The sequence below is a fragment of the Camelus dromedarius genome, chromosome X (assembly GCF_036321535.1).
Source record: "Camelus dromedarius isolate mCamDro1 chromosome X, mCamDro1.pat, whole genome shotgun sequence".
In the NCBI taxonomy this organism is placed as follows: Eukaryota; Metazoa; Chordata; class Mammalia; order Artiodactyla; family Camelidae; genus Camelus; species Camelus dromedarius.
This window is the reverse complement of record NC_087472.1, coordinates 24,965,978-24,984,939: the sequence shown is the minus strand read 5'-3', so window position 1 is coordinate 24,984,939 and position 18,962 is coordinate 24,965,978. Positions and strand designations below refer to the sequence as shown.

Sequence of the window (18,962 nt, the reverse complement as noted above, 5' to 3'; positions counted from 1 at the left end):
GGTGCATAGTAGCTCAGGTGCTAGGGAAGGGCAGTGGGTGGGAAGAGACATGAAGTTGGGGGTGGTGAGTCGCTCATCCTCGTGACCCAGAAAATCTCCCCCTCCCTGTAATGATGAGCTTGCTTTTCCATCAGGGCTTTCCTTTGATTCAGGGAAGGGGCCAACCAATGAGAGAGGGGCATGTTGGATTATTTTGGGGAAGGGCTCATGCCAGGAGGGTTCACTTTTACTGGGCGCCAAGTATCCCCAGCAACCAGTGTCTCCTGTACCAGCAGAAGCTCCATAACTCTCACTCACCGGCCTGCCTCTGCCGCGTCTTTGCCCACTGACCAGCCATGAGACGGCAGCTCCGGTCCAGAAGGGCTCCGGCCTTTCCTTACGGTTATCGCTACAGACTTGTGAGTCCCAGGGAGCAGAATATTTTGCTGTCCCTTTTCAGTGGGATAGGGTGGGGGTTGTATAGGTCTTGGCTTAGGGCTGCTTCTCCTTAGGACGGTCAGGAACAGTGAAGTTTAAGGAAGCCCATAGTTTTGAGGCAAGCAGTGACTCCCCAGTACCCCATCGCACCCTAAACTGCTGGACTGAAGAAGGAAGCCCCTCTTCTTGTGCAACAAAGATAAAGCAAGGGGAAGATGCCAGAGAATAAGGGGCTTTCTAAATTTTTCCTTGGGAGTCCAGAATTTGAACAGATTGTTTGAAGTCTGGGAGTGGAGATTTCCTTCCGATACCAAGGAATTTAGCCAAGAGAGAAGGGAAGGGGAAACGAAAGGCACTGCCTACCCAGCTGTCTCGATCCCTTTGGGTGGTAGCTTCTTAGGAACCCAGCTGCTCTTTTTCCAAAGCAGAAATTCCAGACTATAGCTAAAATCATCAAATCCTAGACAGTAGCTGGGAGGAGTCCTAGACTTCACCTCTCCAGAACCCCTCATTAGGTAAAGGAGGCCTTTGGGGCTCAGAGCACAGGAGTGACTTGCAAGTTAGTAGAGGAGCCAAAGTGAGAATGCAAGTTTCCTCACTTCCAATCTTGTGCTCTTTCCATTATATTTGCAGCGTGCAACTCCTTAACCCTCTGGCCCTCCACCACCCACTGCCACCCTGCTTTGCATTTACTTTGCTATAAATCATTAATACAAACCACATGCACTTTAGGGGGGAGGTATATTCTGAAATCTCCCACACACCGGATTGTGATCTGAACCCCCGGAGGAAACAACCCTTAATCCATTTTTCTTGGGGAATGGCCACTTATGTAACCAGCAAGCTAAGTGAAGACGGTCAACAGTTAGCAGAGGAAGGCACATATTCTTCTAAGCCCACATCAACCTGTGGAGGGCTTCTCTTGACTGCCCAGCCACAATTTGTACAATCTCTCTTTTGACATCCCCAGAGTCCCTTCCAGCAATCAGAGCGGTCACAGTCTGTAGGGCATATATAACTAGTGCTTACTTGGCTTCCTTTCTATGTAATGCTGCTGAAATGTTGTGTATAATTTCAATTATTTGTCAACTGGTTTGGGTTTTAAATGCATCAGAGGAATCTTGCTCTTTATAGGGAATACTTGATCAAATTTAAAAAGAAATTATTCGATGCAGTGAGTAATCATGTGCTAATGTCTCTTTTAAAATTAACTAACCGTTTGAATGTTTACAGGGTGTTACTCAATGCAGGGCACAAATTTATCCTTCAGGTCATACTGCTTGTTTATACATTTGTTTATATGTTTGTATATTTAGAGTGCTCAAAATGGAGCCACCTTCTGCCCTTCAGACTCTTCCCTTTTAGGGCAACGTGATGGCCCCAGCACCCACCCACAACTCTCTCCCAGCACAGACACTATCACATGAGGGCGGTGCCACTTTAGGAAACTGACAAAAACAGACCCTCTCATTACCAAAGGATTCCCTACTGGATTCCGTTAAATAGTTGGTTGCACAAAAGTGCCTCTCTTGCAGAAGGTGAGGTTCTCCTATACCGGGAAGCGGGGAGAGGGAAAAAGATATTTGAGGTTTCTGAAGCTCAGGCAGTATGAGAGCTGTGGGGAAATTAGCACTGAGAAGGTTAATTCTTCCCGGGAGGGTAAAGCTTTAATGACAAGCCATCTTTAATGAGATTAGCGTGAGAGCTCATATCTACAAATAAGATCAGGCTGAGGCCAAAGCCAGCTGCCTCCTCTGTGGAGCAGAGGTGGAGGGCAGGCGAATAGGCAACAAGGAGAGAAAAGGAAGGTGTTTAGAAAATATAAAAGGAGCATAAATTCCTCCACGTTGAAATGTTACACTTCAAATTCCCTGAGATTCTCGGTTGCAGATTCTCTGGGGGCCATGATGACTACCCACTACAGTCCATGTGACTGCTGAGGTGAGGGACCAGGCTTTGTGAGAGCATCCCCCTAGAGTCCTGGCTCAGGAGCTTTAAGTCAGCCATTGACACTTGCTCAGACCCCACTGGTGTCCTAGCTGTGGGTTCCACACTGTGGAGGGCCATCAAGGAGTTAGAAAACATGGACCCTGCCCCCTGGTGCTCAGAATGTAGGTCTGGAGGTCAAATGGGTACATATGATCACACACAAGTGAAAGAGACTTAAGAACAACTATTGACCCATTCAGCATTGAGTGATGGGGTTTATTTTCCTAAGCCTTACCCTGTGAGTCTGTCAGAGTTAGAAATCTTTGATTATAAGCACCTACCATCCCTTGGGAACATAGAATCTAACACACTGTTGTGCACCATAAATCTGCTAAACCACCCCTAAGCACCTGTGCTCAGTGTGATAGAAGAGAAACATCACTGTCCATGGTATGGAGAGATAGGGGTTCTGAGACTGTCAACTCTCTCATGAACTTGCTGTGTGACTTTGGCTAGATCCTGTCCCCTCTCTGGGCCTCACAAGTGAATCTTCAAGTTCCCTGCTGGTTTTGATAATGGTGCATGATGCAAAGCCGTACGTTTGAACAAATTAGAGAGCAATTCAAGAGTGCTTCTAATCTAGAGGTCGACAGCGCTAGGCCAACTGAATGCTGAGACTAGAGTCCTGTCATTCTGTATCACTGTTACTGATTCCGAACAATCCAGTTTTCTGAAACCACCCCCCTCCCAAACAGCAGCACTTTTAGCCGAGCGTCCTCTAAATGGCCTTTGAGGAATCAGGCAGGGAGGGGGCAGCACAGAGCCCCAGGCCTCTATCATTTGACACATCCAAGCCCAACAGGTGCACAGGCCCCGCCACTCTTCAGATTTGGACAGCAGAGAGGAGGGAGGGTGGCCTTGGCAGATCCACAGAGAGCAGAGATCCAACTCTCCAGCCTGTGGCCCAGAGGCATTTGAAATGCCATTTGGTGAAGTCTGGGTTTTTCCTTTTTTGTTTCAATTTTCTTAGAACCACTCGGAGAAGATTACAGTTTCAGACCTCAAGTAATGGCTGCAATCAGTCAATCAACAAATATGTGCTGAGCATTTACTACGTGCCCAGATTTTTGCCTAGGGTATGGCGTTGGGGGTGGGATGACTAAGAAAGTATCAGTTGGCGTCCCAGGTGGTCTGTCCAACCAGCTTAAGGCAGGAAAAGGTTCCAGCGTGGGCAACAGTCAGAGAGGCAGCAAGTAACCTCTATCTCTTGTTTCTGTTGGGAAGACAGTCTAAGTTTTGAGGAGGGGTGCAGCAGCTGGCCTCTTGTCCTGATGTCCCTCCCAGGCTATTTTTAGGCACAACTTAGGACAGTGAGGTTGAGCAGCTGAAAGTGTACAGGGTGTTAGGACAAAGCTGGCTTGGGCTGAAAACTTGCCATCACGGACACAAGTGTCTAAAACTACTCCATCCTCCAGTGTTGAGCTCAGCTCTGCCCTGACGGGCCAGACAAAGTTAAGCGGGAAGCCAAGGCCTCAGGACAGAGCAGTGACATGAGCAGTCCTAGGGGAAGAGCCCAAATGTCTGAAGCTGAGAATAAGACTTGCACCTCTATGGAAAGAATATTGGGTCAAAATGGGTCATAGAAAGATATTTCCTGCAAAAGAACAGAGAGAAAGAAAATCTGCCTCTTGTAACAACAGGTATGTTTATGGGTAAGTGGACATCTGAAGCATCTCCAAATATTGAGTCATTTTCCATTTATTTTTGGCTGGTGAGATGGGCCCCTGGAGATTTCCTTTTCCAAAAAGGGGACTATGTTTTGTCACTGTTTCAGGACGATCAGGATGAAGTGAACCAGAACTACTTAGCAGATGAAGAGGAAGAAGCAGAAGAAGAGGCTCGGGTGATGGTGGTACCCAATTTGAAGGAGGAGGAGGAAGAAGAGGAGGAGAAAGAAAAGGAGGAAAAGGAGGAAGAGAGTCAGGGTCAGGAAACAAGCAATGCCTGGTGGCAAAAATTGCACATTGTGAACGAATACCTGTGGGATCCGGAGAAAAGGATGTCTCTGGCCCGAACAGGTCAGAGTTGGAGTAAGTCCCAGTTGTCCCAATGCCCTAGTCAGATGTCCTTTGCTTTTGGCTTGGTGTCCGGAATTCCTTTACTATACATTGGATGGGCTTGTCTGCAAACATCTCTTAGCATTTCCTGTACCGGAATCAATGCCTGGGGAAGTAAGGAGCAGATACCATCAGAACACACTCCAAGTGGATGAACAAACTTGACTGTAGAGCTGAAACCCTCTGGGCTCAATAGCACTTGCAGGGCAGAGAGACAGTGAGAATGAGATGGGAAGGTGCAGATTGTGTTTTAAGCCCCAGCCCTGTCACTTTCTACCTGTATAAGTCTGGGCTCATCATGAATCCTCTCTGAGCCTCAGTTTCCTCACCTGCGAGATGAGGGAAACAGTATCTGCCTTTCCTCTCTCACAAGATCAGCCTGAGGGTCCAAAAAGCTGTTAAAATTGTAAAGTCAAAAGTACTATGGAGAAGACTATTTCTAGGACATGAGACTCAAGTCCCTACTAAAGTGACCAAGGGTTTAATAAAGCCTCATCATTTCACCTAGTAATGTCAGAGAAGGAGAGCCAGGTCTGCCCCTGGGCCCAGCTTGTGGGTGCTTTATGCTCCCATGGTGTCTACAGAGAAATGGGTCAAAGGGAACATTTCTAGTGATTTAAGTCTGAACCTCCTCACCTATATTGCTTGATCAATAGCAGAACTGCAACCCTTAGCATCTCCCCTTTGTACCACACGCTGCCACCCTTTCTACTTCACAGCTTCCCCAGCACTCCTTGCCCAGGGTCCTACTCACCTCTTGAACTGTTAATGCTGATCCTTCTCAGGAGATTTAGCTTGTGGTAAAATTCATACTCGCCACACTCTCCACACTTCTTAGAAAAAGAGCAGCTGCCGGTTTGGAACTCAGTGAACCCAGAGGAGAAGCAAAAAACAGATAACTCTATGGATGGAATAAGAGTCCTCCAGTGCCAAGGGTCTTGGGTGCTAAAGTTGATGGTCATGCCTTCTAAAGACCCCGTGGCTGAGAATTCTTCCCTTTGTAGTTTGTGTTTCTAATTCAGCTCAGTCTGGGTGAAACAGCCCACCCTGCTTCCTGGTATTAGGAATAGCAGGTGTGGGGCTCTGAACAACACCCACTTCCCTTCACCCCACTTCAGTTCCCAGCCCCACCCCTGCCCATCCCTCGAACTCTCAACTGGAACAAATGTACCATTCAAGGAACATTCTGACATTCTGGAAAGCTGCAGACAAACGCTGGACACTCATTGGGGTTCCAAAGGGGGCACAGCTGTTTCTCCCTTGCCTAAAGAGGACTGGAAAAACAGGCCTTGTGAAATGCAAGTCTGATTCTGGAAGAGGGAGCCCTATGTTAACCCGTAAACAGCCAGCCAGTGGAACATCATCAGATGAGCTGATCCAAACTGTGCCTGTGGAGAACAGTCCATAGGCCAATAAGTGGGCATGAGGGAGGAAGGTTCAAGTGCCCAGGGAAGATACAGCAGTGGGGAGACTGTAGGCCACATCCAGGCCTCTGGGTAGTGGGTCTAAGGAGAGTCCAGGAACTCAGGCTTCTTCTGTGGGGCTACCCTGGGCAAAGAGCAAATAGTGATGTTAACACCTAAGCCACCACATGGCTCGCTGCCCTCCTGTTTGAGAACTGGGTGCCACTTAAGCACTTACTAACCCTGTCCCAGCCTGGACATCACCATGACCAATATATTCACCCAGCCTATTATTATATTCTGGGCTTTCCCTTTGATAGCAGGGCCACCTCTATTCTTAGGAGCTATATGTTATTTTATTGGGTACTGACAAGAACTGTATGAGGTAGTAATATTATTATCCCCATTTTACAGATGCAGAAACTGAGGCTTAGAGAGGGTAAGTAACTTATCTAAAGTCACACAGTTAATAAGTGGCAGTACTGGGATTGAAACCCAGGTTGGACGAACACTGGAGTTCACTGTCTGGCCAGAACACCACACTGTCTTCGTGAACTCCAGCAATGAGCAAGGCCCTAATGGACAGGGCCTCAGGGCCTGATGGCGTGTTTTAGTGGAAGGAGTGAAGAGTTGGGATCGTGGGTACCTAGTCTATTCAAGATACACTGGTCTATCCAAGCTTGGGTGGGGCATTCAGGAGAAAACCCTGGATTACCCAGAGGAGCAGCTCAAGTAGAAATTGATCATTCGGAGCAGGAAGGGTTGGAGGGTCAATGGGTTCAGGTGGTCACAGTGCTTGGTTTTGCTGGGGGGTGCGGTGTAGCTGAGACAGCCCATCACAGGCTGCAGGGCACAGACTCCTGGGTAAAGCTGAGGGGACTCACTGCTAGTGCCACTCTCCCATCTACAGCTTCCTGCCACACAGCCTGGGCAAGAAGGAAGGTATCTCCAAGGCACATACGTGTATTCTACTGCTTTCCTTTCATCCCTGAAACTGAGCCTTCTGGTCCCCCACGATGGCTCCAGCTGTTGATCTGTTCCCACGATGGGGACGCGGGTAGAGGAGTGGAGGGGGCACAGGGCATAGCCCATTAGGACAGCTGGTGGGCAGCAGCCAAGTATCACAGGCACACAAACTGCTGCTGCTGCTTCTCCAGGGATTCCAACCGAATCAACGTGTTCATGTTTCAGTTCTGCCTCAGTTCATCTTATAAAGCCTAAAGGTTCACTTCCAGTGAGATTATTAAGAATTCTTTTTCTCCTTTCTCCACTCCTTTTTGTTGTTGTTGTTGTTCATTCTATTTGGTTCACAGTTCAATTTAAAAATTAATATTTGGATTTGGTTTGGAGTACAGCAAAGTTATGTCGTTTGTTCCAGTTTCTGGTTCATGATGCAGTTCAAATCTGTAGTTCTGACATCATGTCACTGCTGTGAGCAGAGCTAGATATTATTTCCTGCGAGAGCTCCAAGGAGGACTTAAAAAGAGCTTCTCAGCAGCAATCTCTCACTCATTCACTCACTCTCCGCTGTCTAATCCTGGGGCAAACCTAGTCCTAATCCAGCCCACAGAGGAGGAATTCACACAACTTTGCTTCTGGTCCTATAGCAATAATAGTATTCATAATAACAATGGTGAAGACTACCATTTATAGAGCACTTAGTATCTGCCAGGCTCTGTGCTGTGCTATTTATATGCATTATTCAATGTTAAGAAGTAAAGACTGTTATTATCCTCATTTTACAGATGAGGAAATTGAGGCCCAGAGAGATAAATAGCAGGTCTAAGATTAAACAGGACAGGATGTAAGAAAAGGCTGAATTTCAAATATTGCTAGGGATATAGATCAGAATATGAAGTAAGTACTAAATTTGTCCCATTTTAACGGCGGGGAATCGGGGGTGCCGAGAAGTTTTATAACTTGCCCAAGCTCACAGGTGGAGCTCACGGGCAGCAAGTGTCAGTAATTAAGTACAGTTTCCCCTTTCTCCCTTCCCCATCCTGTGTTAGTGTTCTTTTTGAAAAGCAGAGCCACTTAAACTTTTGCCAAAGATGAATAAGATTTGAAATACATAGAGTGAAGCCTCACTTTGCCTTCATTAGAGGCAAGTCCAGTGGAAAGGAATCAAAAGTTTGAATTATAGGCTATGTGAAAAGAAATGCTGTTTTCATTACTTGCAAATATATATAATCATTGGAACCAAGCTGCTAGGACTCTTTAGGGCACATGCTTTAATGAATAGCGAAGAATGATTTGTACTTAGGACATCAACGGTAGCCCAGAGGACTCCCAAGCAATTTGTCCTCTGCAGTACTTTGAACTCCACTCCCCTGTAATCTTGTTCATGGTCATCATTTGCTCAGCAAGCCCTTCCATTGGAGATGCTGTAAAGGTAAACTGCAATCAGACCCCTGACACAATTCTCACCAATTCCAAATTGGTGAAATCTGAATAAGCAAGGACATACTGAATCTGAGGGATTTATAAAAAGCCATGTCACATGTATGGGTTGGTTGTGCTTCGATGAGTTCAAATGTGGAGGCGGGGCTTGTTGGCCAGCACTGACCACTCTCATCTCTGATTGTTCTGCAGGCCTGATCTTAGTCATTTACTTCTTCTTCTATGCCTCCCTGGCTGCTGTGATCACCCTCTGCATGTACACACTATTTCTGACCATCACTCCTTACATGCCAACCTTCACTGAGAGGGTGAAGCCTCCTGGTGAGTGCCCAAATACCCTGTGCTGTCAGAACTTGCTGGACAGAAACCTGCTTGCACAGCATGTTCAGCCTCAATTAACTTTGGCTCTTCCCGGTAATGACTTCAGGATTCAATTATTAAGAGTAAAAGTAAAACGGTACTTGGCAAATTATGGTCCTTTTCATTTTGATTGCCTGGGGGGAAATGGTTTCATGGGAATCGATACAAAAAAATTATCCCAAGAACGGGTTAATATATCCAAGACCTGTTTTCATTGCCAGGAGTTATGATCAGACCCTTCGCCCACAGCCTTAACTTCAACTTCAACGTTTCTGAACCTGACACTTGGCAGCATTATGTGATTAGCCTAAATGGCTTTCTCCAGGGTAAGTTCCTCTGAACAGTGGGAATACATTTGGAGAGGTGATGGGTGGGAATTCAAAGTTCAAAATTCACTTGGTCCAGAAATCCCAGACTTACTAACACAGCCCATCTTAGTTTTTCCTTATCTTACATCCCCCTCAATGCATGCAGATACAATCAAAAACGGCTCTGCATTGTGATTTGTATGTTGCCTCGAAAAGCATATAAGCCAACTCTCCAGCAAAACATGTTCAATGGGGCGGAGAACTTGTTTTCTCCCCCTAAACACCCTACAGCACCTAGTTATGTCCTGGGCACATCCCAGTGGCTCAATAATGATCAATTACAAAAGATAATTCTGGAGAGGGAGGTAGTGGTCAGAAAAAAAGAGTGTTCTCCAGAACTGGAAGACCCCTGCCTCCCGTCCTCTTTCAAGGTAAGAGAATTCATTTCCTGGAGGTGATCCATCTCAGGAAGAGAGCAAGGGTCTTTATCTAAATAGCAGTCCATAAGGGAGTTAGAAGGATAATCTCTGGATGGCAGTGACTCCAACATTTTGATGGCAAGTGTTTTCAAGATGTCTATCTCTATAGCATCATCAGATACATTTTTAAGGACAAATGAATGGCTTTTTGAGAAGCCTTACACAGGGTGAAAACTGAGGTAGCAGCTTGGTTAAGGTTAAACACCGAGCACATGGGCTCTGGATTTATCTGGCTATCAAAGAGGGAGCTCCAGTGGGTTTACACTGCTGCACCTATTATTTGTTAGGTGGGGGGGGGGAGCAGTTAGACTGGTTTGGATTTCCTGGCCTGGCTGAAGTGGGGTGACAGGGATGGCCAATAGAACATGCACTGAATTAAGATGATTCGCTTATGTGATGGGAGGTGTTATTTAAGTGCATAAATGTTGTCAAAGAAATTTAACCCTGCCTAGCAGAGTCTATACATTTGCAAATGGGAGAACTGAGGCTCAGAACTGGGAAGAAGCCTGATCAAAGTCTCCCAGCAGCAGAACCAGTGGTTAAACCCACGTCCCTGTTCTTAACACCCTTGCTACTCAAAGTGTGATCCAGGGACCAGAAGCATCAGCATTACTTGGGAGTTTGTTAGAAAGGCAGAATCTCAGGCCTCACCAAGACTTGCTGAATCAGGATCTGCATTTTAGTAAGATCCACAGGTGATTTGTATGACCTTTAAAGCTTGAGAAGTGCTGCTTTTCATAATTCTTTGTCACTTCCAAATGACCAGGAGTTAGAAAATCAGCTTTGTATCAGTAATGTTCAGTGTTATCTTGGGTAAGTCTGAGTGTCACACTCCTTACCTGTAAAATGAGGGGGGCTGGGTTCTTTCTGAGTCCATGTAGTTCCAGTTTGGACTCCCAAAAATGTTTTGGGCATCGTAGCCAGCACAGTATCTTTTTTTCTTTCAAATGCTTGTGAGCTATCGCAAATATATTGCCAAAATCTTTGCTGAGAAAATCCCTCCAAGAAGGTAGCAGATGCAGAAATATCAATTCTGACCTGATGACAGAGATGGGGAACATTAGGAAAAGCATTGAGTTTTTTAGTTCCTAAGTGTAGATAATATGCCCTGTTTAAAAAGAACACATCTCTGAAATAGACATCCCGGAGTATCAATTTCATTCCCATGAGGACAGGGATTTTGCAATAAGGGTCATGCCCATGTCACATTATTTTTAACGGAACTACCTGAAGAGAAACAATGAGCACATGATTAGAGTTTGTATTTAGGAAGTTATTATTTGAGCATAGCTCTTGTCTTAAAAAAGAAACAGATGAAAACAAAACCTTGAATTGAATGTAGCTTTATCAAAGGAAAAATAAAAGCTTAGCCATAATTGTAATAGATTTAAAATTCCCAGTTGCTTCTAATATCAAATCCAAGTCACAATCTATCTAGATGAGGATCCAGCAGCACATTTGGAGTTCTACCTCTGGTGGATCATAGGTGTACAATCTCCTCTGAAAAACTGGGCTTCTTGGAACATGAATGTATGGGGGCTAGATCTAACAGTACTAACTGGATTCTATCATTTAGAACCAAATTGGAAATAAGACAGTAATTTCTAAAGCCCAGTTCTAGGGCATCTATTAGCCCAAGGAGTCAGGTCACAGGTAGCCCTTTTCAGCTCTCTCCCTGATATGTTACCTTGGACATATGTTACATTCCCCTCAATGTAAAGGGACATTAACTCTGAGTGCCTCAGGTCTCAGGAGACAAGATCTCACCCCTTTGCCCTCTCAGTGGAGACCCTGTGGTTGTCATTTTCTGGCTTTCAACCTAAGCTTCTATTTTGCAATGCTAGCTTCCCTCTGTAAAGAACGAGGAGCTGGTTTATCTCCTCTTCTTCTTCTCCCTTCCTCCTGTCCCACAACACACAATTCTCACTCTCTTGCTCTGGGGGCCTTTCATGACCTGAAAGGGAGATGTCTCCTAGGCTGAACTTAAAGAGATCTAACCCAGGAGCTTTGCCTCCTTATTATATGTGCCACACCTTGATATGATTCAGTCCCTTTTCCAAAATCTGTCTACTATGTGCCTATTCCTCTCCCAGAAGTAGAAGAGGCAGTTCCCCAAGTTTACAATTAACCATATCAGAAAAGAAATGATGGAAAAATAGAAAAAAGTTATAAAGCGACCAACATACAATCCAGAGATGGATATCAAACAACTTCCAAGGGAATGAGAAGCAAGGGGACAGCTGATCCAAGTAGGCTGAGGGGACCAGCCCAGAAGGCTTCTTGGAGGGATGTTGCTGGTGAAGGGCCTTGGGCATCACAGGGCCTAGGACAAAGTGAGTGGGCTTTCAGAGGAGCACAAGCATGCTGGACAAAGGAAACTAGAAGGAGAGTGATGGAAAACATGGCCTTCCCCTGTAGCACCTGTCTAACATGACCCTTTGCCACTCACACATGCTTTAGGTTATAATGACAGTCTTCAAGAGGAAATGAATGTAGATTGTCCTCCGGGCCAGTACTTCATCCAAGATGGTGATGAGGATGAGGACAAGAAAGCCTGCCAATTTAAGCGCTCCTTCCTGAAGAACTGCTCTGGCCTGGAGGACCCTACTTTTGGCTACTCTACTGGACAGCCCTGCATCCTTCTAAAGATGAACCGGGTATATTGGCCCTTGATGCTCTGGCGATGATAAGTGGATGAGCTGGGTAGGAGGGCTCTGGCCACTCCATTTCTCTTGGGCTCTGTCTTCAGACACTGTAAGTTTGGCCATTTTTACCAACAGCGTCAGTAACACAAACAACTGGACAAACCTGCCAAGCAATAATTCTCCCTGAACACTTCCTATTTGATTCTTCTCCCACATCCCTAAACCTGCCCTTTGATGCTTCTGTCGGGAATGAGATCCTGAACTGACATGAGGGTGGGGTGGGAGACAATTCTTATATCACAGATGCATTTTCCTTCTCTCCTGCCATGCCTTAGGTGGGGCAGAGCCTTACCAGGCACACTCCTCTTGAAACCAGTAAGTTCTTCAGGGTGATCTTGCTGAAGTTGCCATTGTATGAATATCAGGCACAAATACAACAAGGAGTAAGCTGAGCTGCGCAGCTCTGAAGATATTTTGCGTTTTCTGCTTTTTGTAACATTTCTGAGAAGGCAAAATAGATCAAGCCTATGCCTAAGGGATGACTCAAGGGGGGTTTAGAAAAGCCCCATTTTTACTGTCAAATCTGGTTTTTTATTTTAAAAAACACACTGATTTTCTTTTGCTAGATTGTTGGCTTTCGTCCTGAGCTTGGAGACCCTGTGAAGGTTTCTTGCAAAGTTCAGGTAAGGTGCCTTTCTGAGTAAGCACTTTCAGCACATCTGTTTCATGCAAAAAGGTGAGTCATCCCTTCCAAGGGCTTTACCATGGACGCCTGAATAAGGGTTAGGGAAAGAGTTATTCTTTTCATAACTACACCTCCCTTTACACTTTCAGGCCTCCCTATTTCCAGAAAGCATTGAATTCATGTGTATTTGTGTAGGGGGGGTGTGTGTGTGTGCTGATTTATACCTGTGAAACCCAAAGACCCAACCTCAGCTGAGGGCCACAGCAGGGAACAACTACGTGCCAAGTCATTAACTGGGATTCTGTTTACACTTTTGCTTTTAGCTCTAATTACTTGTTTCTTTAAACTAAACAAGCAGCTTTCATTAGAATCATTAGTCCCTGCTTTTAAAACTGAATTTCACTTTTTGCAGCAATGACCAGTGGCACTGGGTGTTGCAATAACAAATGACTACAAGGGAAGTATAAACAGAACCCCATTAATATGCTAATTAACTGTCCTTCAAGGGACCATTAACTCCTATCTCATCTGTGCCAATTAGCTCCTTTGTAGGAAAAAGCCCTAGATCTTAGGTTTGCTTCTTAAACCGGCAGTAGCTCCCTCCTGTTTGATAACATCAACTACAACCTGAGCCCTGGACAGTTGTCTTGCGAATGTGTGAAGCCAGGTAATTCCATTCTCAGTACTAGAAATAAAGCTCAAAACTCCAGTCTTGATGGTGGCAGATCAGAAAGCAGCAGAAGGCAGCATTTATTCAGCCAAGAGTTCACATTCAGCAAGCATGTATTGATCACTTATTATGTACCAGGTGCTTTGCTAGGTGTTGGGGCTGCCAAGAGAACTATGAATCTGTCTCTGAAATCAGGGCAGTCAAGTGATACAGGCACTATGAAAGGTGCAGTGAGGACATTAAAGATGGAAAGGTTAGTTCCACATGGGAGGTGGTGACACTGAACATGAGCTCTGAAAGGTCAGCCAGTGCCTGCCAAGTGCACAAGGTAGGAAGGACATTCATTCTGTTCACATGTACATGAGCGTGTATATAAATACACACACATGTGATGTGTGACTACAAACTAGTGGAACTGACTCCACAGATCATTCACAAAAAAATGAATTTCAATGCTTTTTAGAAGAATATATAAATAAACCCTAAAGACGAACTCAGTCTCAAACTAGCATATTAATTGCATAGAGTCCTGCTTATAGTTTCCTAGTGAAAGCCATTCATTTTTCAGCTTATATTGAACCTTGCTGAGAACCGTCCTTTTTTAAAAAGAAAAAAGAAATATTAAGAGTCATCATACGTCCTACACAAATCAATACTGGTCAAATCCACACCCACTAGTGGAAATCAAGTAGGATAAGGTAATTATTAGACTAAATTAAGGAGAGCTCAGTTTATACTAAGAGCAATTACACTATGTTGACAGAAGGAAACACATGACCCTAGCGAGTGATGTGCTAGCAGCGCACTGTTTGTCCCTTACTAGCCCCCAGACCTCTGCTTTTTAGGGCAAGCCGACTGCAGAAGCGGAACGTGCAGTCTGCTCCCTGACATGATGGGATGAGGGGAGACTTGGCTATGTAAGCATTTCCAGTACTGGGCCCCTCTAGCTCATCCTCCTGCCTCCACCTGCTGTAATGAAGCACCTCAGAGAATACGGTCAGAGACATGCGTTTAAGTGAGCCAGATATAGACTGTGTCCCTCTGTACCTGGTCTGACCTCCAAAAGAACTGAGACCTCAGTGTGCATGTTGTCACGGACGGGGATTTACTAACCCCATAAGTTCTAATTTACACCTGCCTCGGATCCAATGTCCCAGACTGGGTGCCAGGCCCAGTATGATGCTAGCACAGTAGGTCCTTTTGCCAGAGCAACACCAGGTACTGCAAGCCCCTTGGAGCCCTTCTGTCTGGGTCCCCTCGGAGCCAGCACAGAGCCATACTGAGAACCTTCAGCCTCCGGAGGCTGGGCCTTCTATTCAGTATTCTTTGAACTGAAAAGCCAAGGTACTGTCTCCTGGAATCATTCCTCTGGGGATAGGTCTGGGCTGAGCCATGCCCCATTCTGCTTTCGTCGTCTTCCTGAGATGGTTGTAGAACACACAGTGATTTCGCCTGGGACACAGGTCCCTTTAGCTCAGGTTCCAACTCACTGAGTGACCCCCCCCCCACATGACATGTACCTACTTTTACTTACAGAGAGGTGATGAAAATGACATCCGATCCATCAATTACTACCCAGAGTCGGCTTCTTTTGACCTCCGCTACTACCCTTACTATGGCAAACTGACTCATGTAAGTCTGTATTCCCTTCAGTCTCTGCTGTCAGAAAGGGCTCAGAGACAAAGGGCTGGCTGGGATCTGTGAGAATTAGGGAGCAGCAGGTAGTAGCAAAGGGGTAAATAGTCGCTGGCCAAGACTGAGTTCACTCTACCAATTCCTATCCCAACCACTCCTTTCCAAATCTGAAGGCATCTCAGATATGGTCTGGCCTAACACCTTCAGTTCACAGATGGAGAAATTAGGGTTCAGAGAGAAGTGACTCGCCCAAGGTCATATAGCTAATTAGTCAGGAGCAGACAAATCACTTGCCATTGCACTCAATTTCACCCAAATAATCACACTTTCTTATTGCTCCCACTTGGAGCCTTGGGGCAGTGAAGGCTTCATCTCCATCTTAGAGACTTGATAAATACTAGTTCTGGTTTGATTCATTGGCTGCTATCCAGAAAATCACATCACACTGAGCTAGAAATAGTTTTCCTCAGAGGACAATCAGACAACTGACACTGACTTATGAGAGAAATATATCATTTCCCCACTGTCCCAGGGCAGAGAGAACATGTCTGTTGCTTTAGCCATTTCTGACTTGACATCGTGGGATTTACTCAGTTCCCACTATGGACGTTATTCCATCCTGCACTGAATATCTGATCACTTCCATCCTATTGCCCTCCCCCACATACCCTCCCTTCCTCACACTTAGAATTTATTGTTCTTCCACCTACAGGTTAACTACACCTCCCCGCTGGTGGCGATGCACTTTACAGATGTGGTAAAGAACCAAGCAGTGCCTGTGCAGTGCCAACTGAAGGGCAAAGGCATCATAAATGATGTCATCAATGATCGTTTTGTGGGTAGGGTAATCTTTACTCTGAACATAGAAACCTAAGGACTTCAGGGAGCCACTCCCACCAGTTCTGTTTCTGTTCTATTTCGTGTTACCCTGGTAGCACCTGAATTCTTTTTCTGCCATCGGGACACAGCCAAATGGACACCTAAGATAGCAGATCATCTTTCCTTGCTTTTGACATATGTATAAAATGACATTGTGGGAGCTATTTGATTTTTTAAAGGTAGTCTCTCCTGATGACAAATAGATTATATTAATTTCCTTTCCCCCTGCTTAAAACTAAAACCCATTGTTGCTGCTAGAAGTCTCGCTGTAGTGTAAACATAGTATCTGATAAAATTCACAATAGTCATAAAAGAGAATTTCTATAATGATTATAAATTCATGTTTTCTAAAACTTTGTTGTTTTTAGAGATGAGATTCCTCCCAACCAGGCTGATAACTAACCCTTTTTTTAAAACCTGCCTGGCAAGGTCTTTCCCTGAGAATCACCAACCAGACCAATCCAGAATACACCTAGGGCCACCATGCCTAGGGAACTCTATATCCAGAGGTGCCTGTGAAACTGGCTGCCTCACATGGGCAACTAAATACTGATGCAAAGACTAGCTTATCTTCAACTGGGACAGAAGTCAGTGATAACTGGATATTGTTCTGAGATAGACCAGAACATGGACCTTCCCTATGACTTTTTTGGGAGGTTAGGCCCACTGCAATTGGGGAGAACACCTACCATGTGGATGTGACTGGTATTTGATTCCTTGCTTTGTGGTGTAATCATCCAAAGGCAAACATTCCTGCAAAAAGATTTGTCTCAGCTTCAGGCAGAGGAGAAAACAAAGAAGATCTCTACCAGCTGATTCTTATTTGTTTGACAGTAGTATGATGTTCTTTGAGACTATCAGAGATGGATGTATTGACGCCCCCAAAACAGCTCAGGGGACGGAAATGAGGGTCTCCCAATTGATGTGTGGTAAGACAGAAAGCCCCTGACAGGCCATCTTAAATCCAAGGCCCATTATCCAGCTTTTCATTTGCTTAAGAAATGATATGAGGCAGATATTTATCCAGGCTGTGGATCGGCCAGGCAGCTTGGTCTCATCTTTGGCCATGAGACTGTTGAATTGCTCCTTAACACCTCCACCAGGGGGAGGGCTGGGACAAGGAGAAAAAGAGTATCGGAGAAGAGCAGAGTGTCAGGGTCCAAAGCAAGCTTAAATGCCACCTAGAAGTATCCAGAGTCTGAATCTCCTCTACTATGTTCACCTGCTCCCAAAACAGGGAACGGATCGTCTGGTAGTGAAGACAAACAAGAGAAGTAACTGCAACATAGTATGACAAGAGTTATAAAACTAGTATGTGGAAATGCTATGGAAACATGAGGAAAAGTAACTTAAGATGGGAAAGTAGCAGAGGGCATTTCACATGCAAAGTCACCATCACGAAAGACCATGGTGTGCTTGGGCAACTGTGAGCAGTTCATGTAAATGGAGCGTAAAGGGCTCAGAGCAATGGCAGGGAGTGGCGGGGATGGGGCTAGAAAGGTGTACAGGTACTGAAAGCAGACTCTGAGTTTTATCCAGTAAGTGAAAAGGAGTCATTAAAGCATTTTAAGCAGGGAAGCTCCGTGATCATATTTACATTTTCAAAAGAGCACTTTGGCAGCCACGATGTGAAGTGTGGGTTGGAGGGGGCAAGACTGTGGAATGAGCAATGAGGGAACAGGAGGAGTCAAGAATGACTCCAGGCTTTTGAGCCTGGCTCGAACTAGTGGGATGGTGGTATTGTTGATTAAGCCTGGGAATCCATGAGTAGAGCAGGATTGGAGAAGAAGATGCTGAGACCAGTTTTGGACATGGTGATTGGCTTGTGATTTCTACTGGTTACACAGATGTGGAGATGTAAATATAAGTGGGGTTGGGAAGAAGGAAATCTGAGAATGAAAGCAGCATTTGCTTAAGTGAACTCTCTCAAGAAAGTCTAGGCTATTTAATCATGGGAATTTGAGCCACTTAAGTAAACACACCACAGCAATCTAGTCTCTCAGGTAGTGCTTCTCTCCTGGCTTATGGCAGGAAGCGCTGCTTCTGCTCTCTGGAATCTCTTTCCCAGACACCTTCCCACTCTTATTGACAGAGTAGAGGGAGCTGACTGCTGTTGACAAGTGATCAAAGATATGTGGAAAACACAAAAAACAATGAAACTGTCTCCTCCCAATCCCTTTCCTTATGAAATTCAATTTTCAAAACTAACCTTTAAAAAGAAACAAACCTGAAGATAACAACTTTATACCACCTAAAAATTACCTCAAATAAACTCTCAAGATTTAGTAGTAAAAGAAAATAGAACATTAGATCTGGAAAGGATATTAGAGAGTGTTTAGTTAAAATAACCTGCTTTGCATCTGACTCCAGGTCCAGTGCTCTTTCTACTCTGATCTGCTGCTTAACAGGAAGTACCATCTTTTTAAAAACCAATGAATGATTTCCCAAACATTTTAAAACATATGTCAAATCTGAGTTAGAATAGTTAACATTTCACAGGAATTCAACTACTGGTGCTATATTTTATACATAATACATTATCCTGTTAAATATGTTGACTATTAAACAGACAAGGAATTATGACTCTTTTGTCATACAGTATTTCTCATTCAATGGAATCCATTGTGTCCACAGTTTCAAAGCAGTATTGAATAGTACTAGGATAGTTTGGGATATCAGCTGGGACGTTTAAAAATAGCTTTATTATACAGAACTGAATATTATAATCTATTCATTAAAATTGGATTCTAACAATTCAATACACTTCTAGTGGATTAATTTAAATAGTCCCCCATACTGTGCTGTACCAGGATTTGATTTGTATACCATCTGCTGCAATGCACTTGGTTTTACTCGACTGTCAATGAGAAATACTACTTCCAAATGCCTTCATGGTTTTGTCCATGCAAGACATGATTCTGTACTCCTCACCCCTCTGAAATTATTATCCTAAAGATACTTTTCTTAGGCATCTGTTTGTTGGGAATCTTCGTGTAGAAAACATTAATATTGTCTTGGGGAGTTGTTGACAGCAA

At 44.7% G+C, this 18,962-nt stretch overlaps 1 protein-coding gene and 1 long non-coding RNA gene across 3 annotated transcripts; one reads left to right on the top strand and one right to left on the bottom strand.

The window, feature by feature from the left end:
- The first annotated feature begins 243 nt into the window (after positions 1–243).
- ATP1B4 (ATPase Na+/K+ transporting family member beta 4) lies at positions 244–17,559 on the top strand. 2 transcript variants are annotated; one of them, XM_010991655.3, is made up of 8 exons: positions 244–398; positions 4,181–4,424; positions 8,459–8,587; positions 8,848–8,952; positions 11,874–12,070; positions 12,685–12,741; positions 14,950–15,045; positions 15,761–17,559. In XM_010991655.3, exons 1-8 carry the CDS (start codon positions 336–338, stop codon positions 15,920–15,922), a joined length of 1,053 nt encoding a protein of 350 aa, XP_010989957.1. In that variant the 5' UTR covers positions 244–335; the 3' UTR covers positions 15,923–17,559. The 2 variants fall into 2 exon arrangements, with proteins under 2 accessions (XP_010989957.1, XP_031302107.1); XM_031446247.2 differs by having other exon boundaries at positions 4,181–4,436.
- Positions 4,381–10,444, bottom strand: LOC135320134 (uncharacterized). The gene is made up of 3 exons (XR_010379357.1): positions 10,253–10,444; positions 5,218–8,250; positions 4,381–4,569 (listed from the first exon to the last, which is right to left on the bottom strand). It is a non-coding gene; the product is annotated as an uncharacterized LOC135320134 (long non-coding RNA).
- Positions 17,560–18,962: the final 1,403 nt, after the last annotated feature.